Source organism: Canis lupus, chromosome 36, assembly GCF_003254725.2.
Source record: "Canis lupus dingo isolate Sandy chromosome 36, ASM325472v2, whole genome shotgun sequence".
NCBI classification, from domain to species: domain Eukaryota; kingdom Metazoa; phylum Chordata; class Mammalia; order Carnivora; family Canidae; genus Canis; species Canis lupus.
The window spans coordinates 16,425,200-16,439,121 of NC_064278.1; the positions used below are offsets into that span (position 1 = coordinate 16,425,200).

The following is a 13,922-nucleotide window of genomic DNA, read 5'->3' on the forward strand; positions in this document are numbered from 1 at the left end:
TTTAGAGTTAGAATGGATCTAAAATTTCCTTTTACCTATTTATCTATAAACACATAAGCATAATTCATTTTATGAAGTGGATACAAACATGAAAACTGACCTTTATCACAGATCCAAATCCTATAAAAATAAACTCCAAGTTAATCATTTCCTTATGTTGAAATTTTATAGTCTTGAAAATAGCCTGTAATGAGTAGGCCTTAGAAAACTTGTTAAATGGCATTTGTATCAGTTTGAATGCTTTTCCTCTTACGAATCTAAAATTATTAAACTTTCTCTCCTTCATTATGATTTTTATTTAAGAAAATTTATCCAAAATGGATCCTCAAAAGTAGGGAGCAAGGCAGGAAGAGAAAACAGTCAATGTTCCCAGGAAATATGTGAACATCATCAAGACAAACATCCAGCTGGCCAGGGACTCCAGGACCAATGTAGAAAGGGCGTTCAGCTTTACATCATTCCATAAAAATCTTCCTATCTCTTGATTATGAAGCAAAAGAATGAAAGCAGGATTTTGGAGGGTTCTTATGTTCTTCAGTTCATATCAGGTGTTACAACAACTGAAGCTAATTTATTTGGCTTTTGATCTTAATTATAGTTTCTTAAAATTCTAACTCTTACATCATAGTCTGGGGAAAAAACAAAAGATCTGTAAAATGCTAAAGTTGGGATCTAGTAACTATATGCTTTCATTTGCATGAAATACATGTGTTTATAAACCACTCAGCTACTTTCTATACTCATTTAATCTACTAATCAACACTGGCATGAGTCTCTGCTTTATTCTATTGGATGAACTGACTTTAGTGACTTTTTAAAATAAAATTGGGAAAAGCAATCAAATGGAGGAGACACAAAGAACCAAGGTAGGAGGGACAAAAAGAAACCATAATTTGTTTTGGGAAATACAATTCTTAAACAATGGACACATGATCCAAGCACAGGTATGCTAACTCTAATGGAGATACACTTGTATCAAAGTATTACCGAGCACTGCTGCACAACATTTGGAAGTGAGACATGTGAGACTGTATGATACCTACTGAAAATAGAAAATCAGTATTAGTGGCCCAGGGTTAATGCTGAATGATGAGAAGATAAAGGTTTCATACTTTAAACTACAGAATCTTGGTGCTTCTGGGGAAAGTCCGCCTTCTTTAGGAGGCAGAAGGGCCAGAGCTTGCACCGAAGCAGGAAGCATGCCAAGACAGATGCAGAAGCTTAAGGGGTTCTGTTTGTGTTGGTATTTATTTTGGAAAAATCTTCTTATATGGAAAATAACTGGGTCAACTGGCAAAAGGGAACAGTCAATGCCAAACTAGAATACCTAATACTTTCTCATTATTCTTTCCATGCCAGTGATGCTTCTTCCTTTGGGTTTAACTGAAGGATGTTTTTTCTGTAACAAATTCTACAGTGAAGAAATATTTAGCACTATAGTCATGGAAAGCCTAATGTTCAAGAGTTTTTCTACCACATATTGATGCCAATTCATACCACAAAAGGGCTCAAGTTTGACTTTACAAGATGAAAAAGTTCTGGAAATCTGTTTCACAACAATGTGAATATACTCAACACTATTGAACTATACATTGAAAAATGGTTGAGATTGAATAATGGTTAAGATTTTATGTGTCTTACTACAATAAAAAAAAAGTAAAAAAAAAAAAAAAGGGGGGGCAATGTGGGTTCAAGGTCCTTGAAAATACTGCATTGCTCTTATTGAAACTCCTGTTGCCAGAAAAATTAGCAGACACTTTAAACACAAATTGCTGCAAATATGCATCTTTAAAAACTAACACATGGCTACAAATAGAAATTTTAGTTTATATGCTTGTCAAACAATGGCACTGTGCTAAATTATGTGCCTAACAAAGGATTTATATCAATTTCTACATTTAACACAGATACCAATTTCAACATTCTAGGCTTGTTTCCTAAAACCAAAAATCTATAATGGGGGTTTAGAGAATGCTAACTATTCTTAACTCCCTCCTTCAGTTCCATTCTTGGTGTTAAAATGACCTAGCAATTTTCCAAACTGCTATTGAAAAGCTCTGCACTCTCTACCCAAAAATTCCTTAAAGAATGACATGATTATTCCATGTTGTTCACAGTCTGTTTCATAAAGAATTTTGCCCAGGCTAGCCCAGAACAAGAAAACTTTACACCACCTATTTTAGGAATGTGGAAGTGTCAATGACTCAATGAGCAACGGCATTCCTAGATTCTTTACTTTTTTGCAATAGTCTAATACTTTTAGTAAAATACACCGTTTTAATTTTATCTGTGTAAATTCTTTTAGGATATCAATACTTCACTTATTGACTAGCTCCTAAATAAGCGGCAATCTATGCAGTTACTAGATTTAGCAATTAAAGACTGGACCAGCCTTACTGACTTCACTTATCCCTTATAATCTTTTTTTTTCCTTACCAAATGTCACCTCTCCATTTCCACTCTTGTCAAACAACTGGAAAGCCACTATGAACATAGAATCTGGAGCACATAAAACAGATTCAAATGCCAAAAACTCTTGATAGGAGATCAATCTGGAATAAAATAGAAGATTTTATGGGCTGGTAAAGAACGGGAAAACATCAGGCATTTAACCTACCTTTACTATATGATCTATAGTTCAAGGTAACCAAACAATTGAAAAAGGGACGTTTCTCTTTAGAGAGGTAGTCCAGATAATAAAGAAGGAAGGAAGAATTAGAATGCTACCCTTTTGTGAATCCCTAATAAATTAAAGGACCTGGATAGTCATCAATCACTCCTAAAATCACAAAAATGGAAAGAACTAGACCAAAAAGAATTAAACCTGAAGCTGATAAAGTCTCTAGATCATAATTTCTCAACCATGGCACTCAACAGTACATTTTAACCTCGATAATTCTTTGTTGTAGGGGCCTCCTAGCGAGTGTATCATGTTTAGCAGCATCCCTGGCCTCTACCCACCATGTTGAGACACACTGCTTTCCGTGTAATCGATTTACAGAAAATACAAAGGACAAAGGAACATGTTAAACATCACCACAGAAACACAATCAGCATAAATGCAGACTGTAGGAAGCTACAGGGTGAATACTAAGTACTTGCAAAAAAAAACCCAATAACAAACTTTGAAAGAAAATATGGAGGAGAACCTCATTAAGGACTTAAAAGATGGGCAGCCCTGATGGCCCAGTGGTTTGGTGCTGCCTTCAGCCCGGGGTATGATCCTGGAGACCCAGGTTTGAGTCCCACGTCAGGCTCCCTGCATGGAGCCTGCTTCTCCCTCTGCCTGTGTCTCTGCCTCGCTCTCTGTGTGTCTGTCATGAATAAATAAATAAATTCTTAAAAAAAAAAAAAAGACTTAAAAGATATTTGTTGGCAAATCGAACTTCAATAAAACCAAATGAAAAATATTTTTAAAAGACTTAAAAGATATAGTAATTAATTATAAGATTTGGATTCTGATTCAAGCAAAGTAAAAAAAAAAACTTTTAATATATAAGAAAATTGGCAAATGGTAATAACAATATAACACAAATACTTGATGATATTAAGAAATTGATGTTAATGTTTTTGAGGAGGTTTGTTTTGTTTTGGTAACTTTTCTTATCTTTTTGAGATACACATAGATATTTACAACAAAATACATCATCTGGAATTTGCTTCAAAATAATCCAGGGGATGAAAGAATGGGAGGAGGTATAAATAAAACAAACTTAATAATTACTTTTATAATTACTAAAAACTGGTGATTAGGATATTGAATTCACTACCCTAGTCTCTGTTTTATATGATTGAAATGTCAGTAATACATTTTTTAGAGGCACCTGGGTGACTCAGTCAGTTAAGCATCCAACTCTTGATCTCAGTTCAGGTCCAAATCTCAGGGTCATGAGTTTAAACCCTGTGTTGGGCTCCACATTGGGTGCAAAGTCTATTTAAAAAAAATTTTTTTAAAGAAGATACATTTTTTAAAGGAAAATTCAGAACAAAAGAGGGGAAATGAAAGCATATTGAGTCCTAGAATACTCAGGGTTATGAAATTAGCCAGTGGCCAAAATTACACAATTTTCTTCAATGATCTTTTTTGGGACGAGGGGGAGAGAGCATGAGCAGGTGTGAGGGAGTGCAGAGAATATCAAGCGGGCTCCACACCCAGCGTGGAGCCCAACTTAGGGCTCAATCTCATGACCCTGAGATCATGACTTGAGCCAAAATAAGGAGCCAGACACTTAACTAAGCCACCCAGGCACCCCACCTTCAATGATCTTATAGAGTTGGCATATGCTAGTCGTCTTCCAAAGCAAGCTACAAAGATCCCATACCCTGTTGCTGCTATTGGTAAGTGACTAGTATTCAATTAACAGCACTATAAAAATCTGTTTTTTATAAATATATATACTGATTTATTTATTTACTTATTTATATTAGTAATGGTGTCACCTTTTATTCTCAAATGGCCTGGTTTGGGCAACACATTTACAGTTATCCTATAGAAAGGAAGAGACCTATAATCTTTAATGTGGCTTCTAGCCCCTCAGGATCTGATCTCTCTATACACCTCCCCCTTGGTCTCTGCACTCCAACCCATTCATTCTTCATCCATGTTCCTTCCAATCAGGATCATCACTCAGCACTTCATTCTCCTTAGAATCATCCCATCATCTCCAAACTTTTGCCCATTTAATTGGTACCCATCTTTATATAGCTCAGCTCTAGTATCACTTCCTCTAAAGGACCATCTCAGAGTCCCCAGATGACTTTACATAATCCTTCACACCCCTACAGCAGCACACTATACATTTTTAGTGCCCCGTGCAAAATTGTTATTAGAGTAATTATGTAATTCACTGTTTTTTTTTTTAAGATTTTATTTATTTATTCATGAGAGACAGAGAGAGAGAGAGGCAGAGACACAGGCAGAGGGAGAAGCAGGATCCATGCAGGGAGCCCGATGTGGGACTCCATCCCAGGTGTCCAGGATCACGCCCTGGGCTGAAGGTGGCGCTAAACCGCTGAGCCACCCATGCTGCCCTAATTCACTGTTTCCTTGCAAAAAGATAGGCTTGTTACAGAACACAGGTTTGATTCAGCATCTGCCTTTGGCTCAGGGCATGATCCCAGATGTCTGGGATCGAGTCCCATATCAGGCTTCCTGCATAGAGCCTGTTTCTCTTTGTGACTATGTCTCTGCCTCTGTCTCTCTCATGAATAAATAAAATATTTTTTAATAATTAAAAAAAATGGAACTTGTAAATATTCTTGAATAAGTTTAATTTGGAATACAAAGTTTTTTAGAGGGGATCCCTGGGTGGCTCAGCGGTTTAGTGCCTGCCTTCGGTCCAGAGCATGATCCTGGAGTCCCGGGATCAAGTCCCACATCAGGCTCCCTGCATGGAGCCTGCTTCTCCTTCTGCCTGTGTGTCTGCCTCCCTCTCTCTCTCTGTGTCTCTCATGAATGAATGAATAAAATCTTTAAACAAACAAACAAAACAAAAAGTTTTTTAGAAAGCCATACTTCTCAACACATTAGGAATGACATTTTACATTTCATGTTATGCTCCTATTCATCTAAGACATATTTAAAACTCAAAGTTTCATTTTCTGTTAAGTACTTTGAAATATGTTTAAGCTCCACAAGTTACATTATATTCAAAGCAATGTGTATTCTATGACTTTCCCTTTATTGTGGAAAAGGCCTTGTTGTGGTATTATTCAGGACACTAAAGACTATGCCTTCACTGTGTCCCTGCTGAAGAATCTTTGGTGAAATTAGGAGATTGATTACCTAATGAATCCTGGGAAGAACAATAATCAAACTATCTGGTCACATATCATAATACACTTTATGCATTGGTGTATTACTAAAAACTATAATACTCAAAAGTGTGGTTGTCATTAAACAAATTCTAAAGTACTAAAAACAAATGAAGTTATAACATATCAGGTATCCAAACACTCCTAAAAAGCAATGACTAGTAAGTGGTTTTAACAAGAATATATAACACAGGGCAGCCCTGGTGGCGCAGCAGTTTAGCACCGCCTACAGCCGGGGGTGTGATCCTGGAGACCTGGGATCGAGTCCCACGTCGGGCTTCCTGCATGGAGCCTGCTTTTCCCTCTGCCTGTGTCTCTGCCTCTCTCTCTCTCTCTCTGAATAAATAAATAAATAAATAAATAAATAATAAATAAATAAATAAATAAATAAATAAAAATATTTTTTAAAAAATAAAAGAATATATAACACAAAATAGGGCAGCCCGGGTGGCTCAGCGGTTTAGCACCACGTTCGGCCTAGAGTGTGACCCTGGAGACCAAGGATCTAGTCCCATGTCGGGTTCCCTGCATGGAACCTACTTTTCTCCCTCTGCCTGTGTCTGTGTCCCTCTCTCTCTCTCTGTGTCTCATGAATAAATAAATAAAATCTTAAAAAAAAAAGAATATATAAACACAAAATAATGATATAGGGGAGGACTTAGAGAAGGCCTTCATTTTCTACATTATATATTTCTGAAATGTTTGAAGTTTTTAGCATCATTTAGCATTATTTCTTTTGATTATAAAAGTAATTTAAAAAATAAAAAGTAACTACTAGGCTGATGATGGATTAAAAAACAAAACCCAAACATTCTGTTTTTTCCAAAAACAGTCCCAGGAATCTGACATCAAAAACACAGTCACCGGGGATCCCTGGGTGGCTCAGCGGTTTAGCACCTGCCTTTGGCCCAGGCCATGATCCTGGAGTCCCAGGATCAAGTCCCATGTCAGGCTCCTGGTGTGGACCCTGCTTCTCCCTCCTCCTGTGTCTCTGCCTCTCTCTCTCTCTCTCTATCATAAATAAAGAAATAAATCTTAAAAAAAAAAAAAAAAAACACACACACAGTCACCCTGGGGCACCTGGCTGGCTCAGATGGTTAAGTGTCTGCCTTTGGCTCAGATGGTAGTCTCTGGGTCCTGGGATCAAGGCCCATGACGAGGTCCTGGCTCAGTGGGGAGTCTGCTTCTCCCTCTCCCTCTGCTCATACTCTCCCTCTCTCTATCTCAAATGAATAATTTTTTTTGATCTTTAAAAAAAATACAATCACCCTGAAATATAGAATATGTAGCTTTACAGCAACATTTCATACTTGGTAGCAAAATTTTCTGTATTTATGAGAAGAAAGAGGTAAAAGACTTTTTCCATAACTAGCAAAGATTATAAAAATCAGCTGGCAGACAGAATTTGGCCCACACATGTTTTTTCTGGCATGTGAAGTATATTTTTAGTTATGTTACCGACATTAGGAAATCATAAGTACTTCACCCAAATATCCAGTTTTCTGGTTTCTCTTGTTAAACTACAAGTGTGGGCAACAGGTTTCTGGTCCCAAGGAGCACCAGGTCCCTGGAGCCAAAGCACAGGCTGCCTCTTCACAGACACCAGGGCCCATCGGTTAATCTACACCCAACCTTGTGAAACCATGTAGGTTTCCAACTAAGCAGATCTTGTCTAAAATATAAAGTCTGTGGACTTTAAATATCTACATTTCTTGGAGTGCCTAGGTGGCTCAGTCAGTTAAGCCTCAGACTCTTGGTTTCAGTTCAGGTCATGATCTTGGAGTCACGAAGTTGAGCCCCAAGTCCAGCTCTGCACCCAGTCTGAGATTCTTTCCCCTTCCTTCTCCCTCCCCTTCTGCTCCCTTCCCCCTGGCTTGTGTGTTCTCTCCCACTAATAAATAAATAAAATGTTTTTTCAATAAATATCTACATTTCTCTATCAGTATATTCAAAAAGGGAAATCCAGAAGGACCTTAGAAAGTCCAAAAGTAATATGCTGAAAGACATGCACAAGTCAGTGAAAGATTCTCAACTCCGTCTTTCTACTCAGTGTATGTATTCTTGCCCGCTCCCCAAATTTAAAGTTACAGATGAAAAAATAGAAAGGGTACCTGGTATTTGAAGTAAACTATTATTATAAGAAAGTATTGGGGGAATGCTCAGCCAATCCTCAATACTCAGGTACTTTTGCTACATAGAGTGATTTATTTGAAGAAAGGTTAATTGAGAAATACAAAAGCAGGGGCACGAGGGTGCACTTGAGGTAAGCCCCTGACTCAGGTCATGCTCTCAGCTCAGGTCCTGATCTCAGGGTGGTGAGATCCAACCACCACTTTATTGGCCACCCACCAGGGCTCAGCACAGAAAATCTGCCTGAAACTCTTCCCTCTACCTCTGCCCTGCCCCACAGAGTGAGCGTACATGCACACACATTCTCTCTTGCGCACTCTCTAATAATCTCAAAAAAGAAAAAAAAAAACACAAAATCATCAGCAACTTAAAAATACATAACTTCATATTATTCAGCCTTAAAAAGGAATGAAATTCTGATACATGCTGTAACGTGGATGAATCTTAAAAACAACAGACTAAGCGAAATAAATCAAACACAAAAGGAAAACTATTACACTATCAATGCATATAAAGTACCTAGCATAGTCAAACTTATTAGAACCAGAAAGTAGAATAGAGGTTATTAGGGGCTGAGTTTGGGGGCAAAACAGGGTCTCATTATTTAATGGGTACAGAGTTTCAGTATTAGAAGATGAAAAAAAAAAAAAAAAACGGTGGTAATGGATGGTGATGACAGCAGTACAATAATAGGAATATACTTAATGCCACCGAACTATATTCTTGAAAAATAGTTAAAATCTTAAATTTCGGGCAGTCCAGGTAGCTCAGCGGTTTAGCACCAACTTCAGCCGAGGGTATGATCCCAGAGACCCGGGATCGAGTCCCACATCGGGCTCCCTGCATGGAGCCTGCTTCTCCCTCTGCCTGTGTCTCTGCCTCTGTCTGTGTCTCTCATGAATAAATAAATAAAATCTTTTTTAAAAATCTTAAATTTCATTATATATATTTTAATATAACAAAAGTCATCTGAGGTTACCCAGATATATGCATTTATCAAAATTCTGCAAATGTATCTGGAAGTTTTGTATTTGTCATTATGTGTAAATTTTACATCTAAAAAAAACACTCAGGGGCAGCCTGGGTGGCTCAACGGTTTAGTGCCGCCTTCAGCCCAGGGCCTGATCCTGGAGACCTGCATGAAGCCTGCTTCTCCTCCCTGCATGAAGCCTGCTTCTCCCTCTGCCTGTGTGTCTGCCTCTCTCTCTCTCTCTCTCTCGATCTGTGTGTGTCTCTCATGAACAAATAAAATCTAAAGAAAAGACAGCTTCATCTATATACTAGAAAGCAGCCTTTAATGAACACTAAATCTGCCAACTCCTTGATCTTGGACTTCCTAGGCTCCAGAACTGTGAGAAATAAAGGTCTTAAAAAATAAAATAAAGTAAAATAAAATAAAATAAAAAACTCAAAACAAATACTGAAATCCAGTTAATAATATGCATGCTGAAATATTTATGCAATGTTGCAATTTATTCTGAAATGTGTGAAAAAATAAGATGGATTGATGGAAAAATAGAAGGATATATATATATATATGAAAAAGGAAGCATAGAAAAACGTTAATGGTAGAATATGATAGGTATGTAAGTGTATACTGTAAAATTCTTTCAATTTTCCTGAATGTTTGAATTTTCATTATAAAATCCTGGGAAGAAGTAGGGTGGGGAAAATGGACCACTTTGTCTCTCTGATATGCTCCTTATCTGTTTTTAAGCCACAGGCATTTTATACCACATGATAATGCAACAATATATTTCATAAAGCAAGAAATAGCCTGTTATCCATGAACATAAACCAAACATACTCCAGAATACTTTTAAAGGCTCTTTTCCCTGTATCCTGCAATGAATTCCCCTATTGTTAGAAGGGCTGATCAAGACTTAAGCAGAACAAATGCAAACCACAAGCCACTAACTGGAATGAAGAAACCATTGCTTAGTTCATACTTTAATAAATGGTTTTTCTTTTAATGAGGATGAGCGGCACCTCACTTTTTATCATACCTGCTGCTTGACTTTTTACAAAGAACATGTATTCATTCTATTACTCTGAAATAAAATATTTTATGAATCAGATGCTTTAAAATTTTTCTACTTTTAAATTTACTGAATGGAAACTAATGAAATTTCAAAATATCAATATGTTAATTTTGTAATTTTTAAAACAACCAAGATTTCTGCATAAAAGGTTTTTCTATAGGCATGAAGAATACTTTTTCTTTTGGGGTGCCTGGGTAGTGCAATCAGTTAAGCATCCAACTCTTTATTTCAGCTTAGGTCATGATCTAAGGTGGTGAGATGGAGCCCTGGGTCTGGCTCCGCACTCAGTGGGGAGTCTGCTTGGGTTTCTCTCTCCTTCTGCTCCTCATTGCTCGCCCCCCCCACCACCGCTGTGCTCTCTCCCTGTCTCTAAAATAAATAAATAAATCTTTTAAAAACATTTTTTATATGTATGTAGAACATTAAAGGAAAACAGCTGTGAAAAACTAAAAAGAAAAATAATAGTCTTATACATTATAGGAGAATAGAACTTCCAGATGAAATTCTGACTAGAGCTAAATATAGAAACTACAATTCTAGAAGTTACAGTTTCAAACAAGCAACTGTCTAAACATTTTAGATGAGATCACACAATAATAGTTCCCAAAATCTGCATAAAACCATTTTGCTTTTCATTATATAACCACATCTTCAAAGTTTAAGCCACAATCTCACAAATAATACTTGGCTAATAGGTTTTACTTTTAGACAACCCATCATGCTATTTATACCATATAATATTGCTTCTACATGGTTTTGCAAGCAAACACCTGTATCAAAACATTCCTGCTTATTTTACTATCTACTGGAAGAAAGGAAATGGGGAAGAGGAATGGGGTATTTTACATGCTAAGGAAACATGAAGCAGGGGGTGAGGGAGTCCAGAGCACAAAAAGGTATGGTACTGACCACTCCACTCCTAAATCTGCTTTTTTCCACACTTATTAACTAAATCACTTAGACCTGCCTATACTAGTTCTATTCATTGAGATTTGGTCTTGAGTAATTATAAACAATATTATATGATGCTATTTCAAACTACCTGTACCTATAAGACTCTCATCAAAAAACTACCAGAGAACCAAGGAATACCTCTTGGGGAAAAAAAAAAAAAGTAACAACTGCACTATTCTAATCTTTCATCACTGCTCTGGGTAAAGGAGTGGAAAACAGAAAATAGGGGAAAAAGAGAAGTTTTTAAAAGATGATTATAAGAAGGAAAATGGACTAAAAATTAAGAGTATTTTCTGTTATTGGGCAAATCAATCAACCTCTCTGGGTCCATTTTCCTTAAATGTTAAGTGAGCAAGGGTTGGCTACTCAGAATAATTTAATGATATCAAAGTTTTTGATTCTCTTGAATTACAAGTATTAAAGAAACATTAATAAGGATACTTAAACTTTTTTGAATTCACAGACCCCCCCCTTCTTAAATCTGGCATTTTTCTCCTCAGAAAAATGAAAATACAAATTCACTCATTTTGCATTATATTCCAGCAAGTTCAGGAACCCCTGAAGACAAGCCATTGAATAGGAGGTTAAGAATTGCTGTGTTTCGGGATGCCTGGGTGGCTCCGTTGGTTAAGCATCCAACTCTTGATTTTGGCTCTGGTCGTGATCTCAGGCTTATGAGATCAAGCCCCACATGGGGCTCTGTGCCAGGCATGGAGCCTGCTTAAGAGCCTCTCTCTCTCCCTTTCTTTTGCCCCTCCTCCCTCTAAAAAAATTTGCTGTATTTCTAGAAAATTCCATCTTCCTCTCCTTTTAGAAATAACCTATATGTTTCATAAATTCATTTATAATTTTTATGCTTTAACTCTTTGAATCAGATTTCCTATCCAATCCCAATCTGACTCATTCCAAAGAGATGAAAAAAGGAAGTTTAAGGAGTTTTTAAAAATCTGAAATAGAAAATATTTACCTTTTGGGGGGGAAGAGGAAAAAAAGATTTATTTTTTACAAAGAGAAACAGGTTTATTTGTAGGTGAACATTATCAAATTACTAGATAGTTCACTAGCCAAATCCATCTTTGATCTACTCTGGCAACTTAAACCCTTGATTCCATTTAACCACATTAACAATGCAACTGAGTTTGGGAGAATCACATGAAGCTTCAAAAAAAATACATGTACTGAGATGGACCAGATATGGGTACTCTGAAAGCAAGCCTCAGGCCAAATTAATGACAATAAATACTCTTATAGTTTCTAAAAGATCTAAGTGTATATGTTACCTTAAATAATTTTGAAGAATGAATTCTGATTTAAAAAAGAATTTTCATATATATTACTGTCTAATCACTATTGAAAATCCAATGACTAAATGGTCCATAGTACCTTATCAGCTGATTTGACTTTCTAATTTTTTTATTTTTTAAAGGAATCTCTACACCCAACGTGGGGCTCAAACTCATAACCTCTTCCAACTGAGCCAGCCAGGAGCCCCTGATCTGACTTTTTTAGAGACCCATCACAAAATGTTTCCAAGCTCTACAATATCTACCATTATAAATTATATAAAATCTTTATCTAAGATATAAAATACTCATAGTAGATTTTATGCATTATACTAGATTCTCTGGGAAAATACGAATGAATACAATACTAACCCTGGATTCAAAGAAGTTAGATACCAACATTTCTACTTTAACTACCACGATTGTCTCCTAAATGGATTTCACTGCATGCAAGTCTTGCCCTACTCCAACCTACCATTTTTCTAAAATCTGATCATATCTGTGGTAATGGAAATAACTTTTAGCAGCTCCACATTGCCTAGTTTTTCACACAACTACCTCTACAAATAGGAGAAAGAACATGGGCCTTTGAAGGCCTAAGGATGTAGCTTGGAACTCAACAAAGCATGACAAAATTCTCTTTATAATTCACAAAAATAATCCATTTGCTCTATAATACACTCATATTTAATTTTAATATAAAAATGGTGTGTTTTTCCCCTCAGTAAACTGACACTCTAGTATGATGCACCTCGCTATTTCTGTGACTGAACACACCCATACACTGCCAGGCTAAAAATACCTCCAAGACTAAGTCACGAACCTACAGGATACAGTCAAAGCTTAGCACACAAGGTTCCCACCTCCACTCCAATCACAACTCCAACAGCAACAAAGCCACACCATAGCCCCAGGAAGGTACATGTAACACAACTTCCCCAATGTCACTCCCCAAACACACACACACACACACACACACACACACACACACACACAGAAGCATATAGGCACACACATGCACACTACCCTTGATGTTTCATACCATTGCTATTCCCTTTCCTGGAATTCTCCTACTTATCTCCTACCAGCAACTTCTTGTTCATCTTGCCAGATTTCACTCCATAATCACCTCTTCTATCATGCTGTCCTGACCACCCAAAACAGGGTTAACCATACTTTTGTGAGTGTCCTTTGTATCTTTCATATGGTTCTATTATAACACTTTATTCCCAAAGTATCATTTTGTTTACTCATCCTCTTTCTCATTAGGCCATGAGTTAAGGCCAGGAACCCCTTTTATTTGTGCTTGTATTACTAAGGCCCAACAGTGCCTGGCTAATGGCGGTTGTTTAATAAATGTTTGTCAAATAAATGAGTAGACAGATAAATGAATAAATGCCACTCTCTAAATTCTTCCCTGATTTATTCTTCTTCCTAGCACTTATAGCCTAACATGCTATAGTTTACTTTTAAATTTGTATACTGCTTTTGCACTTAGCAGTTTATTCACTGATGTAATGCTAGGCCTTAGAACATTGCCTAAAACATAGTAGGTACCCAATATTTGTTGTATGAGTGAAAAAAATACACTTAGTTATCTGAAAACCATTCTGTTCAAATTATTCAATATAACATATGGCTTTTTACACGTAGTTTTCTTTCCAAAAAGAAAGAAAGGGAGGTTAGTTATGCCAAATCC

General features: G+C 36.8%; 1 protein-coding gene across 4 annotated transcripts in view; it reads right to left on the minus strand.

The window, feature by feature from the left end:
• SLC25A12 (solute carrier family 25 member 12) overlaps positions 1–13,922 on the minus strand; it is a 206,338-nt gene that overhangs the window by 67,824 nt on the left and 124,592 nt on the right. For all 4 annotated transcript variants that reach the window (XM_025460184.3, XM_025460180.2, XM_025460181.3 and 1 more), the window contains one exon: positions 2,437–2,552. In XM_025460184.3, coding sequence (XP_025315969.1) covers positions 2,437–2,552 — 116 coding nt within the window. Of the gene's footprint in view, positions 1–2,436; positions 2,553–13,922 lie in introns of those variants that run through there.